This window comes from Aptenodytes patagonicus, chromosome 13 (assembly GCF_965638725.1).
Source record: "Aptenodytes patagonicus chromosome 13, bAptPat1.pri.cur, whole genome shotgun sequence".
NCBI lineage: Eukaryota > Metazoa > Chordata > Aves > Sphenisciformes > Spheniscidae > Aptenodytes > Aptenodytes patagonicus.
In genome coordinates, this window is record NC_134961.1 from 9,196,458 (window position 1) to 9,216,945 (window position 20,488).

At 39.9% G+C, this 20,488-nt stretch overlaps 1 protein-coding gene across 1 annotated transcript in view; it reads left to right on the forward strand.

Annotated features, from left to right (window-relative positions):
* Positions 1 to 16,150, forward strand: part of GNA12 (G protein subunit alpha 12) — a 44,644-nt gene extending 28,494 nt beyond the window's left edge. Inside the window, exons 3-4 of the mRNA XM_076351444.1 lie at positions 7,777 to 7,827; positions 8,832 to 16,150. Of these exons, the coding sequence (XP_076207559.1) occupies positions 7,777 to 7,827; positions 8,832 to 9,401 (621 nt within the window). The 3' untranslated portion in view covers positions 9,402 to 16,150. The remainder of the gene's footprint in view (positions 1 to 7,776; positions 7,828 to 8,831) is intronic.
* Positions 16,151 to 20,488: the final 4,338 nt, after the last annotated feature.

Here is a 20,488-nt window from a genome sequence, read left to right on the forward strand (position 1 = left end):
ACTGTAGCTAACGTGCAAGTCTGGGTAAGGATTTTTCTAGAATTAAAAAAAAAAGCAATAATCTGACCCTTTTGTATTGCACTGTGCATCTTTGTTTTGTTTGTGGCCAGTACTGTTTTCTCTGCTGTTTGCACCTGCTTTTCTTTCAGTCATTGCAAATCTGTGAAGCAGGAATAACAGTGATGAAGAGACCGTAAGTAGGAGTAAAATCAAAACGATAGGGATTTTTGTTAATGTTTCTTGAAGCTTGTAGTGTAGGATGAGCCTGCCTTAGTCTATTAACAGAAAATTCCTTTCCTCCTTGAGGCACTGTTGCTAGTGTGCATATTTGAGACAAATGAACAGAACTGTTAAGTAGTATCAAGAGTAATTTCTCATCTACGTCCTCTTGATGTAGAAACACCTAGAATTTCAGGAGAAAATGTAACTTTTTTTTTCTCCCCTTGCAGCACTTTCAGAAAGAGTTGCTATATTTAATTGCTGGGAAAAGCTAACACATGTAGGAGTTGCCCTTCACCACAAGAACTCTGCTCCTGTTAAGTGTGTTTCTTAGCTGTAAGGCTAGAATTTCACTTGGTCACAGGGATCCACAAACCTTATCACTGACGTGGGAGGTCAGATTAGCCTAGACTTTTTTGGGACAATTAAATAAATATTTATCACCTTTTTTTTTATCCATGTGCTGTAAAGCATACAGTTTGGCCAGTGTGTCATGTAGGATGAGTTTATAGAAAGCCATCCTGACTTGGACAAACAGATTTTTGCATTGCCTGTTTGTACTGAGCTGACAAATAATGAATTTGTCAGTTTCAGTTAAAAGTTAAAGTCAGTTAAAGTTTCAAACTTTAACGTCTGATACTGACACTGTACAACTAGGCAGTAGAAAGAAGAGGTAGTTTTTAGAAGAAGCTTGGAACCAAATGGTACTTTTTTTGTAGTTGATATGTTCGTAGGGTACAGATAGCAGCAACTTGGATAAGCACTGGAGTTGCTGGATGGGGGCCAGTAGCTCAGTCTGTTGTTAAGGAGGAAGTTAAATAACACTAGAGAGATTTGATTAGTTAGAATTCTGTATGGCTTAAATACGGAGAGGTGGTTAGTCTCTGCCTTGGAACTGGTGATTGAATGAAAAGTTAACGTTTGTCTTGTGTCAATAAATTTCAGAGCCCAGACAGGATATAGAATATCTGTAGAACAGAATTACAGCATAGAATGGGCATCAGCATTTCAGGGCAATTTAGGTTACTTCAGCATCCTTCTGAGTGAATTCTTAACAAGCACGGACTTGCTTATCTCCTTGGAAAATAATACTTAATTCATCAGCTGTCACAGAGAAGAGAACACACTTTTGGCTGTAGTAAATCCATGCCCGGTTACCAGTGAGGTTGAATAGAAGTGCAGATTTAGAAGTAATCTGTTGGAAGAGCCTGCAGGTTTGGGGAGGGAGAGTTGTTTGTTTGTAGTTGCCCCTCATGAGAATTTTAACCCTGGGTCTTCAGGATTTGTAAAGGACTACTACTTCCCTTGGATAAAACCAGGGTGTGGAACCTGGAGCAGTGTCTGCATGCTCACTTCCAAGGGATATATGTATTATGGTGGCAGGATGTTAACCTGCTTGTTGCATCCAGTAGGTCTCACTGAGAAAAGCATTTCCTGTGTCTCTCTTTGCCGGTGAGGTTTTGGGTTCCAATCTCAGTACCCAAAAACTTGGCTGATCTAATGTCTCCAACATTTTCAAATGCTAGTCTCCTGGTTATTTTATCCTACTTCTGTGTTCGAAACCTTGCTCTTCCCTTGGGCCTCTGCTTTGGGTATCTTGCTTTTATAAAACATCTGAAATGGTAACATTTAAACCCCTTACTATCAACAGGTGATCGACATCCCAGGAGACTTGGAAAAAATGAGGTCTCGGTATTTGTCTGAAAAACAAGGATTTCACTTGCACGTTAGCATTGAAAGTTAGCATTAGCATTGCATTCTGTCAGAATGTGGCTCTGGCAGTCCTAATGGAATATAGTACCTTATATAAAGGCCAACTTTGGATGAAATTATGTGTCAATGCTTTAAGTCCACCCCATTCGTGTATCTGAGATCTCGGAGGTTATAGGCTGGGAGATTCCCAAACTTCTTTCTGGGGTCTCCTGGATTTCCTCTGTTTCTCAGCCCTGCTGCTGAATATTTTACAACTCCTGAATGGAGGATGGGATACAAACACTGCTGTTCTTTTATCCGGATCGCTGTTGCTTTCACCTTGCAGATTCAGCTGCAGTTTGTGGTAGTTACTTACAGTATCTGTTTCTCTATGTGTTTTGCTGTATTTGTGGGAATCTTGTTACATCTGTATTATATGCTTCCTTGAAGTATAACGCTTCCTTCCTGTGTGGTTTAATTCATCATCTGAAACAAGCTAAGACTGACAGGTCTACCTTAAATTGTGCACTCTAAATTTAGCAGCTAGAGACAGAATGATCAGGAAGGGCTAAATTAATAGTATGTCAAAAAGGCCTTGGGACAAGGAAAGGAAAAAAGCCAATTTGGAACAGAGGAACCCCTTTCAAGTCTTTTAGTTCCGAGCAGAATTTAGAGGAACTGCTTTTCAGAAGGAAAAGTTTGAAATGAGCTTGTATTTTAGGGAACTGGACAATACGATGTTTCATTATCATTGACCAACTGTCACCTTGAATAACTGGCTGAAGGTTAAAGTGACAAGTTGACAAATTCTAGCCTTGCAGAACATTTCTTATTACTGAGTTTCTGTGGGTATTTTAAAGCAATCTACGTACAATCTCTTGTGCAGTTACCTTCATGAAATGAATACTGCTTGGGAACTCTGCCCAAGTGTTTTCCTCTTGCTTTTTGCAATGAGGCTATCAATGGCAAAGGAAGTGATGCCAGATTAGTTATAATATTTCTTTAGGAAGACTTCTTATGTGCTATGAACCTAGCCTGAAGGGACAGAGATGTTAAATTCAATTAGTTACTTTCATGGTAACTTATTTGGTGCTAACGTTAAGATGACATTCATATGGTACAAAACATATAGAATAAAATGGAATAAATATTTCTTAATTTTTGGCCCTTGAGAATGCTGTGTTAAAAATAATCTAGGATATAAAAGAGCAGCTTTAGAGCACTATTTCAGGAAGCAAGAGTATATGTTTACATTTTACCTTTTCTCCCTTTCTCCTCCACCAATCAGTTTTTAAGCAAATTGTACTATTTTCTTTGGCTTCGCTAAACTTTATACTGCAGATAGGGCAGTTTAAAAAAAAAAAAAAAGAAAAGAAAAAAAATCCAATAGCGATGCTGCATTGTGGAACTTGTGGGCTCATTTTAGGCCTTCTGTTTGTGTTTCTTGATTCCCCCAGTTCCCAGATGTGCAGTGACTCATCCTACTGAACAATGGGAACAGCATCTCTTATTCCTTCACTTGGTCCCAGTTGGCAAAACTGTTACTCAGAGGATATGTATTGCAGAGGGAGAAGAGATTAGCAGTGAGAGAATGAATCATCCAAGCGTTTGTGGTAACTCTTGTATGGTGAGCAAGAAGTTAAGGAAGACATGTTCTATAATGTGCTCTTGTGTACTAAAAAGGAGTATCTGAATTACGTAAAATTCATAACTCGGAGGTCGTTATTCCCTCCCCCACCACTGTCCTGGAAAACACAGGGCATGGATGGGAGACAGCATTTCGACATTTTGATTTATTATCAAGGAAAAAAAATAAAAAATAGCTAGCTGGTTTGTATCGACAGCAAAATAGATGATCGTCACCTCAGAGTTTCTTGATACAACTTCTGAAATGTGAAATATACTAATAGACTATCTGTTAAAAATAAAAAAAAGAAATGTCAGTACAGACATGCTTCACTGACACACTCTGCTGTGACTGTGACAGAATGGTGCTTCGTATCCAAGTACCATGACGGTTGAAATGAAATAATGTCTTTCAGATTTTAAGAATATTATTTATGAATATTGTTAGAAGGGTTTTTTAAAGGAAATAGTGTACTAACAGGGAAATACAAGAAGATTTGCGTCTTTTTAAATCTGAAAAGACAGAAGCTCAACAATCTCCTATGAACGTGGTTGATCTGGGGAAGTTTCTTGAGCTGCCACAGTTTTTTTGACACACCAGCCTGTAAAAGATTGACACATCTGACCTTGACCTTTTTTGTTTAAGTGAACACACCATGAGGTGATTAGGTATTTAAATATGTTATAATTAGTATAAATAGCTTTGGCTTCCATTTCTATTTTGCTGCTTGCAAGCATAGTTCAAAATAGATTGCAATGTTCAGAAGACTACTTAATTTTTTTCACTAGAACCATTAAAATAGTAAGATTGAAGTTGTCAATGTGCGTAAAGATATTTTTAGTATCTGATGACAGAACTGCAAATATTAGCTGCCGCTTCTATAGGACGTCATGCTAGTGAACCAGAAATAACTGGCTAAGATGTGGAAAAGGAGAGCATTTGAAGTGCTAAGCCAGCTTTTGAATGTAGTTGAATGGCTAGATGACTTTAGAGAAAGCCTAAGAATTTGCACTGAAAAAGCCGAAACAGCTTGTTTATGGTCAGTGTCTTCAAGAGAGAAAAATAGTTCAACATGAGAGGGGCAGCTGATACTTTTTGATTTTGATACTAATTTGCCTTGAATGGAAAAGCTACCTTGATGAACAATTCATGGAGTCTTTCTGTGTGTGTGTTTTTAATATACCTACATATATATACACACACACACACGTAAGTACATTTGTGTGTGTGTGATACCCAAAGCATGAGATGGCTTTGCATAAATAATAATTTATTGACGGAATTCAAAATTGCATTCAGGTGCAGCTTGATAGAAAGCAAAATAAACTTAACTTCTAGATCTAATTATATTGCTATCTATTTCCCCTGGATGACAAGGAAAAAATTAAAAGCTAAATGAATGTTCTGTTAATACAATTGTTCTGATTAAAAGTACTAATACAAAACAGTCATAACACCTGGAGTTTCCATATTTTCTTCATTTAATTAAATTACAAGTTATTCATCAAGTTGGTTGGTGCTGCCTGCAGTTGTTCTGTGCTGCCTGCTCGATGAACTGAAATACCCCACACGCTTCCCAGAAGCAACCAACTTTTCTATGAATCAGATTAAGATGTAGAGTAAGGTTGCTCAAGAAGTCTTTAGAGCAGGAATTGAATCCACACTTCCAGAGGCCATAACACAGGACTTAATCAGGGAATCAACTTCAAAGTAGGGGGTTTTGAGGGTTTGGGGTGGGTTTTTTGTGGTTTGGGTGGGTTTTTTTCTCCAGGTTTGTGTGCTTTAATGTTTTGAGCTTTTTCTTAACTTCAAAACTTCTGGAGCTTGTCAGGGATTTGTTGTTTTGACTGGCAACAGATATTTTGACTTAAGTACTGGATGTCTTTGAATTCTGTGCTAGAAGAGAATATTCAGACATCTTCAGATCTGTCAGACCATGCATATGGTGTTCACACCTGTTCCAGCAACCTGACTTGGTTCCTCGGCTATCCAGATGTTCTGCAATTACTGCTTAAAATTTTCCAGAATGAATTATTTGGCTTAACTGCAATGTTACAAAGAGCTGTATAAGAAACTAGAGAAGTCTAGTTTTCCTTAAATCACTGCAGAAATGAACATGTATTTTTTTATTAATCAGATTATTTTCTTACCTTCTTGTAAATGTGCAAAATGTTAAACTGATTGCGTGGGGCAGGAAATAGGGGAGGCAAAAGCTGTAAATCAGGTAAACTTGCTTGTGTGTCCCAGCAGTTTACATGCGTACAGCTGTTTCCTGCTCTCAGCGTGGGAGGGCATATGGAGAAGGCGAGGACTCTTAAAGCAACTGGGTAGAAAACAGGAACAAGTTGTATCAGAGATGGCCCATTTGCAGTCTTGTTGCACATCTAAAGGCATTGAGTAGGACAAAGCACAATAGATAGAGAACGGTTTTGGGTTTCTTTATAGCTTCAGTGACCTTTTCTTTTTGGGCTCTCCCATCTCCTAAATATGACTAATGCTGTACAGGAAGACCTTTTCTCTTATTCATGCGGTCTGTGATATCTCTTCTGATCCAACCGGGTGCCAGAAAATACAGGAAATTACTTTCACCTTATGAAAATTCATGATTGTAAGGAAGCTTTTAGAGCAATTGTTCTTCGGAAACTTGCCCGCAAAAAAGTCATCTTTTCTGCTAGTGATCCACTGTAAATCTTTTGTGATACATGGTAGCTTTTTGCAAGTATGCATGTTCTCTCTTCTTTATGAAAAGATATTTCCAGTTTTAAATGTTAGGAAATAAGAAGTTACAGGTCCTTTCTGTCTATGCCTTATGCTTAAAGTTATGTAGTTGTGCAGTACACTGAATCCTCTGGTCTCCAGTCTTATTCTTCAAAATGAACTGTTGTGGTGGCATCTGTTTACAGTTGTACTGGCGGAAGGGGAATAATTTTATTCTGCTGTCTCAAGCCTATGGTGTAGAGGAGGATGCATGGTTTAAGAATTTTTATTGCTGTTGGAATCTGAGATTATACTTTGAGAATGTTCTCGTACTGAATTAGTGACTTGGTGAGGGCACCTACTGTCAGTCTGGTCATTACTGACACGGCCCTGATCTGTGAGAGAGAGATATAGATAGATATAATGTGTTTCACTGCCTAAAATTATTAAAAGGCAGCAGGATTTTCCATTTTATCGTTCTTATGATATGGCTACAACTGCAAGACACATGTCCTAAACAATGAAGAATGCTTTCTTACTGAACAGATCATCTTCATCGGAAGAAATGAAAGGGAAGTGTTTGAAGGAGAATGGGCTTCTGCCAAAGATAGTTTCACTCCAGAAGTAAAGTCTCCATCTATATGGAAGCAATTTTATTACTTCTAAAAAGTATGTGTAGGGCTTCTTGTATCCACTAATGCGAAGTGGCACTTGATTTGAGTGTGATACCTGAGCAAGCTTGTTTAAAAAAAATAGACCACAAAACGCAAAACCTCTTATGCGTTTTCACACAAGAATAAATTTTCTTTGTAAACATTGCCTATATTCTTCTCAATGTAACTGCTAAAGGATTTTGTGCAAGATCAGCAAATCCATTATTAAAACCCTTGAGCCTAAAAGGGAAACTCTGCAGAAGAGAAAGTCCTTCAGAATGTTCCTTTTTTTTTTTTGACAAGCAAGTCTAGCTTAAATTATCACAAATTGTAGGCGACTTAAATCTTTCACTTTTCTAAAGATATGCCAAACAGTCTAGGATATGTTTTTGTTCCCTGTTACGATTTTTAAACAAAATACATTTGCTTTTAATAAATGTGTTTCACTTTTACTCCCACCCAGTGTCAATTAACTGCATTCATCATACAAGAGCAAAAAACTTAATTCTTTAAGCCAAAGCAAAGGACTGACTTTAATAATGCTTCCTTTTCATTGTAAAGATTTACTAGATAGCTTTGAGCATTTATTCAGCTATCTACTCAACTTTGATTTTTCTAGAACTAATAGAGAATTGCTTTTGAAGAAATACTACTTTACCTACATGTTGGTAGTGTATTATGGCAGCTCCACTCATTATCAGCAGTTTATGTGAATTAAGCTATGCAGTACTTCTATTGTTCTAGCGCCTTAAGTATATCAGGATGTTGTCCAAGCTTCCACATGTGATATTGCTATGTTAGACCTCAGCGCATGCTGGAAAGTGAAAACACAGTTGGATTTGCTATCCTAGAAACAAGCTTAGTTCCCATCTCTTTCCTTTTCCACAGGGTGAATCGGTGAAATACTTCCTGGATAACCTGGATAGGATCGGTCAGCTGGTAAGACATACCTTCTCTTTCTGAACCAAAAGAGCTCAAAGAGATAACGGAAGCCTGGGTGTGCTATGATTAATACTTTAGGTTGGTTTGGGTTTTTTTAAAATACTAATGCATTAAATAACTTCAAAGTTCTTTACTCTAGAAATAGTAAATTCCAGCCTTATGAAACTGAAGCTTAGTATTTGCTTAATATTTTTTGACAGACAATAAATACTGTTTATGGAAGCTTTATTTATGCACATATTTTCTTTTATCAGTCCTTCTATGCAGTCTCTGAATCTCATTCGCTTTTCACGATCATCTGATGGCTGGTGCTACTTAAGGTAGCAGAATGAAAAATTACCAAATAAAAAAAAATTACTGGCACTTGTAGGATTCAAAATCGGTAATGAAAACATCTGCCAGGAGACTTGGAGTAGAAAGAAGGGAGATGATTTTCCTAAACAGTGACAGTGATAAGCTTCTGAAGAACAGGTCTCTCTACAGTGGTGGGCTGGGCTACAACCTGTGGTAGAACATGTTGCTGTACTCGCTGGTCATGGACGGTGAACATGGAAGAAGCATTTCCACTAAAGCTTGCAAGATGTCCTTTGTAAGAGTAATGAACTGTGGAAAAACTAGATATCAAAAAAAAATCCTTTCAGTCATGATTTGGAGATCTGCTTTACTGAACACTACCTAAATGGCAGTAACACTGTGGCAAAGAATTTCATAATGATAAAATAGACTTCAGCCTGAAAATGGGAGGCTTGAAGAATAAAAATGTGAACGAGTGAATTGGTCCTATATTTTTATTCTCGTATGTCTCAGGATCTTCTGTAGCTGTTTACTAATATGTTGAGATAAATGGTCAACAGTCCATTATTTTAAAGTTGAGCATTCATTCTTCACTTGATAACTAAAAAAACCATGGCTCTTGTTGATTCCCCCCCACATCAATATTCTGGCTTTAGCCAGCATTTTTGAAGGACTTTTTTTTGACACTTTTCTCCTTTCTTTTACAGAATTATTTCCCCAGCAAGCAAGATATTTTGCTGGCTAGAAAAGCCACCAAGGGGATAGTAGAGCATGATTTCATCATTAAAAAAATACCTTTCAAGATGGTGGATGTAGGTGGACAGAGATCTCAGCGTCAAAAGTGGTTCCAGTGCTTTGATGGAATAACTTCAATTTTGTTTATGGTCTCCTCCAGTGAATACGATCAGGTTCTCATGGAAGACAGGCGCACAAATAGACTTGTGGAGTCCATGAATATCTTTGAGACAATAGTCAATAACAAGCTTTTCTTCAATGTTTCTATTATCCTATTCCTCAACAAGATGGATCTTCTTGTAGAGAAGGTAAAGACTGTCAGCATTAAGAAGTATTTCTCGGACTTCAAAGGCGACCCTCACAGGCTAGAAGATGTTCAACGCTACCTGGTGCAGTGCTTTGACAGAAAGAGGAGAAACCGTAGTAAGCCGCTCTTCCATCACTTCACCACTGCCATAGACACTGAAAACATCCGCTTTGTGTTTCATGCCGTGAAGGACACGATCCTTCAAGAGAATCTGAAGGATATTATGTTGCAGTGAAGGAGAGCAGCCGATGTTCTGTTAAAATTTGCCGGAGGGTTAGATCAAAGTTTTTATCCTTTCTTTATGGCCCTTGCATGTGGTGTAGGACCCATGCTAATTACTTGGCTCAGGAATGCTGTAAACTAGCCAGTCCAAACAGAGGAGCTATAGGCCGAAGGAGTCAAATGTTGATGTTAGCTACTGAATCATTTGGACTAGAAACACTACTGAAACATGGCCGTTGTAGGTTCTGTATCTAGTTTGGAACGCTGAATAACACAACCACCTTCTGCCTTCTTAGAAAAAAGAAATCTCTGACAAACCATGTATGGAAGACACGTTGGTTTAAATGAATATGCTCATTTTTCAGAGACACTAGTTGTACAAACTGCCTTTTCTTTGTAGTTTGGAGGTGCTGAATCGATCAAACAATTCTAAATGTAATGAGATTGGCAGCTGTATTGGAGAACGTTAATGGAAGTTCCGTTCTTCACCCTTAGGAATATAACCAGATCTTGTGTGCGTGTTCAGCTTTGCCAAGGGTCTGGAATCCACTTATCAAGGTGGATGCACAGCTCTTGTCTGAAGGTTTTGCGTGAGTCTCCTGAGGCAAAAGTCTAAAACTGTATAAGGAAACCAGTGTTGGAGTAAATCAGATGGGAAGTTAAGGCCTCGCTGATACAGAGAAGGGTTTATTTTGCACTATGTGTGAAGGGTATTACATCATGGGAAAACTGATTTCCTTGGTGAAGCAGCCTGTGCTAGAGCACCTGACCATGTATCTGCACAGTGGGTGCTCGAGTGAGACGTATTTCATGGAAATTCAGCACTGTTCTCACACCCGCAGTTGGCAGTATTTGTGAAGGTTCAGTATCTCGCGTGACAGGGCTTTATCTGTATTAAAAAGTTTGAAAGCTGATTAAACTCTTAAGCAAAGGTTTTGGTAGTACAGCAGCTGCTTGATTAGTTCCCAACAGCTGACCTTATAGGAAGACTGAACACCGTAGAGATCCCAGTTTTACAGCTGCACTGATGTATTTGGACAGCAAGACCTTGCTGTAAAATTAGCCTTTAATCTGTGTCTTAATGGGATCTTTAACCTACAGTAAGGCACATGTAATTCTGAGTACAGTCAAGTTTGGAGTTGCCTGTTTTAGGCAGTGGTTTGTGTGTAAAATTGCAAGAGGCTATGAATAATGTTGATGTGAACTGTTAATTTCCTAGCGCTCTCGATCTGTGTAACTAACTGTCAGGTGCCTTTTTTGTGTACAGACATATTGGATCTTTTCCGCTACAGTGGGTACATGGACAAACTGAAGATCTGCCTTTTATATCAACATTGTAGTGCTATACTTTAGGTAATTTTCAAACATAGTTTACTGTGCAATTTTTGTCATAGTTTTTATCCAAGAATAAAACCTCAAGGGCTGTTTGTACCCGTAAAAAGTCAGCAGATTCCCTGGAGTTCTTATCCCCTTTGAGCCTGTAATGGCATCTCAAAACAAGCAACATCTTACTTCAGCTGGTAATCCCGTGGGAAATGTGGTCAAAAAAAGGCCTGCTCCGTTGTCCTTTCATGTTAATTTGGATAAAATCTGGAATCTTTCTTCCCCTCTGAAGCTTGCAGATGTTCATATCGGTATTTTTGTGTAGTTTCCTAATGTAGCAGTCTTTTGGCTTTCTTTGTGCAGGCTTCAGAGTGGAAAAGATATGGCTATTTCAGCGCTATGTAACATGCACAGTATCGAGGTGAGAAGCAAGTGAAAAGTTGCAGATGGGAAAATCTAGCTTAAATTTGAGCAAACTTAAACAGGAATTAGCTTCCTTGTAACAAGTCTTATTTTTGCCAGGACCAACTCTGTCTTTTAAATATTTATTCATTTTTAACCTTGAAGGGGAAAAATGTTACGTGACTCTAATATTCAGATGGGGGGAAACTCTTAAGATTATTACATTTGAAAAGGTAAATGTTTCAACACAGAGTGATGCAAGCAAGTTTACTCATAGTATAAGGTTCATTTCTCTAAGCTAGCCCATTTGTTTGGCTGAAGACTAAGACTGTTTTCAAAGTTTTCAAAAATTCTTGGAGTTCTTGGTAGTGGTTTCCACTTCACACAGGACACTGGGAAAGAGGCGGCGGTTATGGGCTGACCTGACTTCTAAGTTGACTTGACTTTATTTCCTAGTTTGCTGTGAACTTTATTCTTTCACTAAATTTTCTAGATGGGTTAATATTATGTTTGTTTTCTCAAATGAGTTAAACATTCCCTTTCAACTGTATTTTTTCTCAAGAATTACCTCAGTTTTATGTCTGAATCTACTGTAGTTCTACCTGGGAGGCATAGCATGGAATTTCCTGTTCTGTTTTTCTCTTCATGCTCACCCATGGTTTCGTATCCTTAGTCACCTTATGGATTTAAAATTCTGAACAGAGCTAATAATGCAACTTATATTTTAAGTAACTTAATCTGCACCTGGAAAAGAAACAGTATGAGATATCTCATATTGAGCTCTCAAGCATTTTTTTGTATGATATGGCAGTTTTGCACACTAAATCAGAGTTTTAGGGAACCGGTTTGATCACCTCAGGCCCATTATTGCCTTTCTTCTATTTATTGATAAAATGGGCCTAAGCGTGACGCTGCAGACTGCAGATGAAAATCAGTAGTTTGGCTCTGTAGGTTCTGTGTTCTGTCAAACTTTGATAGTGATGGTTCGCACCAGGAAGCCAAGATCAGGAAACTTCTTGCAAAAGTCAAGCATTTCTCAAGTTTGCAAAGGATCTGGCCCATGAGTAAAAAGGACTTTTTTTTTTTTTTAAGTGGCAGCTTTCTCTGCAAAATACACTCCACTTCTTGCCACAACTGTGGGGTTTTGTGTTTGTTTTTTTTCAAGGTAAGTTGTAGTATAATAAAGCCAGAAAATCATGTTATGGTAAATCAGTTAGTTACTAAAGCAGAACTTAGGTAGGTTAGGTTGTACAAACATCTCGGGACAGGCTTGGTCGGTTGCTTAGTCCTTTCACAAGAAATAAATAAAACTTTATTTTAAGTGACATCCTGAAGAAATTTGCAGGTAAACACAGCTGGAGATAACATCTTTTTTTGTTAACTTTATAGGCTTATTGTTCATTTGGCTAGTCAGGAAATGGGTCACAGGCAGGATGATAATCAGATGGAGACCTTGAACAACTACATTTAAAAAAAAAAAAAAGGCAAGCAGCCTTTTGCTGTCCCTCCTCTGACACCCGCAGGTCAGTGACCAGTGATGGGGTGTTGCAAACGGGTTGTCTTTCGCAAGGACAAAGAGAGGAAGTGCTTGCAGCATGTGCTTGCAGGAGACACTTACGTAATCTGCAGTTTAAGTAGAAAAACTAAGTAAATGGGAGTCATTTATCAAACACTACTTTGTATTTGTTGTCCTCAAATCAGGCTTTAAGCTAATATAGTGTGTCAGTCAGTACCATTCCTTCAGATTGCAGTGCTGTCATCCTCTGAACAGTTCTTAGATGGCATTATGAGGTGACGTGGTGAATTGGAATTAAAAAGGAAGAACAGTTTTCTGTAAGTGACGTATTTAATAGGCAGTTGTCACTTTGATAGAATTAAATAGTTCTTAATGTTGAAAATGAATTAGTATTGATTATGGAATGGAAATTACTGGCCACTCAACTTTACACTACAACTCAAAGATGCTTCCAGTTTGATACAATGAATTGATCTTAATCTATGCTGCCATAGTAAATAAAATATTTGACTTAATATATTCAGTTTTTTTAAAATACTGCTGTGTAAAACCTAGGACTAGGCATGTTACAAGCATGAAGAAGATCCTGAAGATGACCGTTTATAGGCTTTCTGAGCTGACTAAAGCCTGAACCCCAGCCAAGCAGACAGAGTGGAGAAACTAACAGCAAGAAAACTGTAGTGAAATGGAGTAGGAAGAGCTCATCTGTATGTGGCACTGCAGACAAAACTGTAATTCCACTAGGATAGCTACAGTAGTTTTTGGTATGAAAAATGGTGCATTTGAAAAGTGTGTCCCATCCTGTCTGTGTGTTGTCCCCCCATCCCCATGTCCCCATCCCCCCGGCCTGATTACTGTAATCTGCAAAGAATTGTAGAATTAAAGAAATTAAAAGAATAGACATGGAACCACTGAAGAAACGAGCAGCTTTCTTTAGTGACAGACAACTACCTTCCACAGAATATCATTTTAGAAAACAATCCCTTTGCTGCCTTTAGATGGCTGTCTGTGTGGATATTAACTTCATGTTTTGGAGTCTTTTCTATGGATGTACCTCTTTCGTTGTCCTGGGGAAAAAAAAAAAAAACTTTCTGCTGCATGGAACTACAAGATTTCTGTAAAAAGCCCCTCTGATTTTCAAGTAGTGAGTTTTGACACCTGACTTAGCTTTGCTTGTGTCATCAAATTTTCAGGAGTACATACCGGGTTGATAGACAATTCGATGCATGCCAGCTTGAGACACGATACGCGATAACGCCTCCATACACTGCAGCTTGTCATGTAAGCCGAACACTGATCTCTCATGATGAGAACTATATTGATTCCTGTAAGTTTAGTAGTAGCCTCTTTTTTATATCACTTTTCTAGTATAAAATCACATGGTATAGTCAGGGGTTCCAATATAGCACTGCCAACTCTTTACCTCAGTGCACTCTCTATTAATTCTGTAACAGGGGAAGTGGTGGGTAGGGTGTTTCAGTAGCAACCATAAAATATCTGTGCCTACTTTTGTAAATGGGCTTTTAACAGATTTCTAGGGAGCATCCATTATGGGACAGGAAGACTGGCACGATCTGGGCCAGACTTGGGCTGAGTTAATACTGACTCCACACACTTCTAGATGAGGACTGTCTAGCCTAGTGAGGAAGTAATTGGCAAGACAATACAAGACCTAGTGCTTTTTAATATTACCTGTTTTGTGATTAGCTGGGGTGATCTCTGCTTTGTGCTGTGAAGTGGGCACTTCTTTGTTTCAATGCTAATCTTTTTTTACATAGATGGAAATGAGTAAAGCCAGCATATTTGGAGCTGAAACTGCTGCTCTCCTAACTAGGTGATGCTATCTCTTTGCTCATCTTCATGGTTGGACAGTTTTGCTTGATTCTTGACGTTTTTATCTTTCTAATGGCATTTGGAAAGCAGTGTTGAAGTTTGTCTATGTGTCGATATGCTTGTTTTCTTATTGGGTGTGGGGAGTATGGAGGTACTAGATTGTCAGTGCTAGTGGTTTTGTGCCTGGCTTGATGAACTGTATCCACAACCTAGCTCTTGGCATATGTCCGAAGGTCGTATCTTCTGTCCGATGTGAAAATATTCACAGTCGGAGAGAAAAAAAGAGCAGCACTGACTTCCAAGGTGGGCATTCTGGTAAAAAAGCCAAAGTATGTTGGAAGGGAGCAAGAGAGGGGAGCTGTTTTCTAACAGATCCCAAAAGCTGATGGTGCTTGAAGACTGACTGTATTGAAGTGAAATGCTATCTGCATTGACCCCAAAAGCTTTGAGTGACTCCAGGGAGCTATTGGCTGTGAATTAACAGCAGCGGGCTGGCAAGGCTGGCCCTGCTGCAGCTGCACACCCTTCCATTGTAAATCTCTCTCCATCTGTTCATAACTGAGGGCTAAAACTCAATTCCTACCAGAACATGGTATGCAGATCTCTGGCCAGACCACTGTCTGTGCATCTTACTCCTTTCTAACAGCTACTTAAACTTTCTTCAAGATACCGGAGTGTGAGTATTTCAGGGGAATGGCTAGATTAACAGACTGTTTCCATTATTTGAATAAAAACTAATACCGATGGAGAGCAAAATTTTTGGACAAGTAGGACCCGAGAAAGAGCATCTTACAAGGGAAGTATAGATTTGGAATAGCACTGCTTCTCTGCTAATACTTCCCGTCAATCTCTTGTTCTGAGCTTGTGTGCAGGTGGTTGGACACAAAAGCTGAGAGAAGATAGCAGGGAGAAGGGGGGGTGTGGAGGAGAAATGATCTTTTGGTAGTTCACAAGACTTGGAAAGCATGCTTGGTGGGCTTAGGTTTGAAAACGTGTTCAAACTCCCATTTGCATTGAAGCCATTAACTGTCTTTAGGATAATGAGCGTTTTTCCAGTGAACGGGTTTCGTTATCTGGCATGTGTAATGAGCTTGAATTGATGATACACGTTAAACAGTATTTCTGGAGACTCCACTTAACAAAATGGCTAGTATTTATTGCTCTTGTGATGAGTTGTCTTGTTTATGGAATCAATATGTATGAAAGCAAACTGACAAAACACAAAGTTATCTCGTGACACAATCATGTAGCTAGGAACCCAATTAATGTTACCTTTTATTCTGCAATTTACTTGCTCTCTGGTGCCTATGCATTGTAACACACATACTATGCAATATCATTCTTTTTTTAAACCAGTTCACTGCATTGGGCAAGAAAGGCCTGAGTTTAGCCTTAATTTTCTAATAATTCACAGGAAAGTACTATAAAAACAGTGGCAAACTAAAAGAAGGTGAAAAATGCATAAAGTAAAAGCACAGTTCCAGACTGCTCACATAAGCGTCTTTCTAGCACCAAAACAGCATCCACGATAGAAGCAGCTACTTGCTGTAATAGTTTCAATTTATGAAAACTGTGTACTAGATAAAATTATATTGTGATGTGTAAAAAGTGTATTTTATAGCTTTGGTGACTTAGTTTACTGTTTTGTATATATGAATTTTATAAATCTATTAAAACTTGACTTGTTATATTGTTCTTTATGGGTTTTATCTTTCAACAAAGTCTAGAGTGACTTTTTTTGCTTTATTCAAAAATATTCTGCAAGAGAGCTGGGTTTTGAATAAATTACAGCATGAACTGCATGAAACTACAGCTGTCATGCAATAAAATCTTGTTCTGTAATCTTTACCTGTCCCCCACCTCTCCAGTTCTGGTCTGACTGATTCTCCCTGAGCGTGTCCAGGAATTGAAGGCTGGTGAAACATTAGCCTATATAAAACTTTGAACTCATTCGTCTGTAGCATTTCAGTGGCTGACTCGGACATTAGAACTGATGGGAAGTGGAAGGGGAGACACAGCTAGAGTTTGTGCTTATGTATTTTAAGCTCAGGGAGAGAAGATAATTAAGCCTGTTGAGTTGGCAACGCCTGTCAGAGATTCCTCTTCTGCTGTGTAGCATCTGATAATAGCCATGGGAACTATACTTGCTTCTTTTCCAGTGCCAGTCTCCTCTGTTGGACTCCCTTACTTGTGTGCCCTGGTATCTGCACAGCAGTGCAGAACCACTGACCTTTGGAGAGTCATCGGTATCCCCGTCTTACAGTGTTGCCATCCTGGCAGCAATTCTGCCAGAACTTGAGCTCCAGTTCTTAGGAATGTCGTTAACCTTTCCTCACTTGTACTTCGAAAGGTCACATCTGGCAGATTTTTGTGGCAAGTCTTAATTGTTTCTTGTGTGAACTGTTGATGCCTAATCAGTTACGTTGGCCAGTACACAATTCGAAACACTTCATGGAGCATTGTTTGTCCTTTCTACTCATCATTGGAAATGTTAGGTCCTCGGCTACATCAAGCTTTTGGGAATGGTTGACTTTTTTTTCTCTGGAGGTGCTGAGCACTTCCAGGTAACAACGTGTATTGTGAGTGTTCAGCATCTCTGAAAATGAGGGCAGATGAATTGCAGATTCAATATGCGCTAATAGGAGGTTTCCAGGTGTGATCACATACTTTCCAACCTGAAAAAGCCCTCAGCAACAGCAGCAGCTCCAAGTGATCTCTTTGGTCAGCTCTGTGAAAGTGAATTACCCCTTTTCTGGGCCAAAATAGTCCTGTGAATTACAGCCCTACAAGACAGTATATAGGAGAAGTTTAACAGATTTCTCACTGGAGCAAGGGCTCTTTCTGGCAGTATCTGCTGGAAGGCACTGGTGGTGTAACAGGGCCATGCCAGGCTTTTGAGACACTTGACCAGCAGACAGGGAAGGGGGTTGTTTCAAGTTGTCACTTTTGTCTGCTCTGGGTTTGGTCGGTTTGTTTTGATGGAGTTTCTCTGATGTCTGAATTGCTGAATCTCCAAAGCTTTAATCAAAATAAGAACTTGCGTGGTCACTGGAGTGCCTCCCCAAGCTCAGTCCTTCCCTCGTCAGCAGTCGTGAGCAGGTGCTTAAACTGCACCAATTTCAGTGGGATTTAAATTTTTAATTGGAACACGTGGTGGGAGGCTTGGATCAGGGTATCTTAGTGACACCATTAATATTTCTGCATCTCAATCTATCCCACTTCATATGGCAAAGATGTCCCTTTCGTAATTCAACTGCAGGGATGTTGCCCCATAAGAACGGAGGCTGAAGCAGGCGGTTCTGCAGGTAAGTTTGTTCAGTGCCAATGAATGCTGATACCCTTCATGGAGAGCTGAAACTCAGTATATTAACTTAGAATTCTCTTCCCTGGATCAGCATGGCTACCTGTTACTAGAGTGTCTCTCCTGCAATTTCAATAATCCAACACTCCAAAGATAAAAGGGAAAACATGACTATTTCCCCAGGGAGAGACTTCTCTAAAATGCAAAGTAGGGAGGGCTATATAGCTTTGTATTTTTGCTAAAGTGTACAAGGCGTAAGGTTTGGGGTTAAGGTTATAGTAATATTTAAGTATTCATTAAGAGAAATTAAATCCCTGCTGTTTCCAGTTCCAGTCTGGTACCTCATTATCCTGTGCAGACCTGGGAGGAAGTTTATTCAGTTACTAACAAAAACTACCAAATTTCTCGCCACTCTCCCCAAGACTGACCGGCATCTTGGGAAGCTGCATGGTGTTAAGGGAGGAAGAGTTACTAGGAAGAGTGTTTTTACAAAATGTAACTTTCCTTTAAAGCCTCAATTTTGCACAGCAGAAACGGACTTCAGTTAAAAGTACCATTTTTAGGGGAGGGAGGTGGTTATGTCACCTGTTAAATCAGAAAGTGCTGGATACTGCTAATGAAATGTCTGTGGAAGACGCTGGTTTCTCCTCTCCCACCTTTGCAAGCTGTTGTAGGCAATTTTGCCCCGAACTAGCAAAGAGTCGGGTTTTTTGTTGTTTTCCCTGGACAGTTGCATTGTACCCCCACTCCCTTCAATTACAGCAACTTCTTGTTTTAAGAGTAGGAGTGGAATGTTACGCCTGTTCATTCTTGGGAGAAGATACTTGTCTTTATGAGCTCGTAAAGCTATTAAAAGACTGTTTTCTGCTCTGTTCAGGATTATAGTCTTTAGAAGTTGCTTCAAAAGAAGTATCCTTGAGCTTGGGGCAGAAAGGGTATGACTGGAGTTACTTTGATCATGGAGGATACTCTAGGTAGCCACAGGACGGTGTGGTCTGGGAGATGTTCTGGGCCAGATGAGTCTAATGTGAATCTATGTTGTACCATTGCCTTAGGGATCATTGCGTGAAAGATAACAGCAACTTCAGGAAGGAGTTACCTGGTTCTGCTGGGGGATCTCCTGAAGGCAGCAGCCAGGTCACGGGCAGAGTTCATTTCTAGATCATCTACCTGTCACAACAAGTCACCCACAGGTCACGAGGCAGAGAAAACGACAGCGCTGCCTTCCCGGGGCTGCGGAGGGAGGCTGCCAGCCAGAGCCCCGAAGCCGTGCCCAGGGGAGCCCTGTGGCAGGCTGCTGGTACTGTTGCCCTCTGGGACTTGACTTCTTTCCCATCTGGGTGCCTAGCTCCTCTCGCTGCCCGTCTTCCTGCAGAAGGCCCACCAAACTGGCTGAAGTGCTGCATAGCGAATACCTCGGTTCTCCTGCCCGCTGCCTATTACACAGTGAAACTCTGTTCCTGGACCATTTGTAACCAACTCCGATTCTGGCTGCTGAGTTGCAAGTAACTTCTGGGTGTGCATTTATATATAGAGTACCCTGCTACTTCTTGCTGATGGTTGATCTGCAGCTTGACCTTCTAAAATGACTCCTAAGTATCTCATCCGTATTTCTGTTCCACGGCTTACTCAGCAGGTTATTAGCTGCAAGTTATGCTGCTCTTCCAAGTAGAAGTAGTGTTCCAAGTGCTGTAGTAGTACACCCTTCCAAGTAGAAGTATCTTCCCAGAAACCTGCTTAAAACGCAGGAAATCTTATTTAGGGGCTTACCTTCAATTTGTTTTACTTCTAATTCCTCTGTCAGAGGAATTTGTTTTCTGCCCCTCTACAACTCTGGTACACACAGAGAAGAGTAGGAATTGCACCTTTGTGCTTTAGTCCTGGTTATAACCTTGATTTTTCTGTGTAACCTTGGCCAGTCACTTTATCCCTCTGTGACCCACGTTGCCTCCAGTCCTTACTCACACTGGGGTTGACTGTGTATTGTTAAATACAAAGTACTACTTACAGACCCTGGGAATAACACGTTATGCTGTGCTGTCACGTGCAGCAGCAGCACTGGAAGCCTTTGCTGATGTGAAGAGTAGCCACCCCCACGGGAATGCCTTTGCATGAACAAAAACCTGCAGTGTAATATTGCGTGGACTTTCTCTCCTCCAGGCTGCCTAAGGACTTAAAAGCGTAACAGCCGCTTTCTGCCTGTCACCACAAAGTTGCATCTTGCCTATGGACCCTGCTGAGCTGCCCACACAAGGAGGTGAAGCTCTGAGTTGCCGTGCTCATTTATTTCTTACCTGGAGCACTTCTGGACAAGCTGAGCTGGTAAGTGGTGGTTCTGTCAGTCATAGTGTCAAACATATCTGTTACCGGTAAGCAACAACTCTTCAGCAGAAATTCACGCTTTCACAACAGAGCTAACGTGAGTCTACAAGGCAAGTGTCACGTAGGGAGATTCTCATCTGTGACTTCTGCCAGCAGCTCAATTTGTTTCTGTGCCACCCCTTTTCTCTGTTCTCTTTGGACTTTGTTATGACAGAAAGCTGCCCCTTATCCTTAAGCAATATTGTCAAGCTGAGTTCATGGCCTCTTTCTGGGAAGTTTCTGAAGTTCAGCCTAGTGATTCAGTACAGAATCGAGTAAGAGCAAACAAGAGATTACTTTTTGTTCAGCCTTGCTTTAAATAGTAAATCTGTTAAGGCAACAACTGAGCAAGTATGGGGCAGTA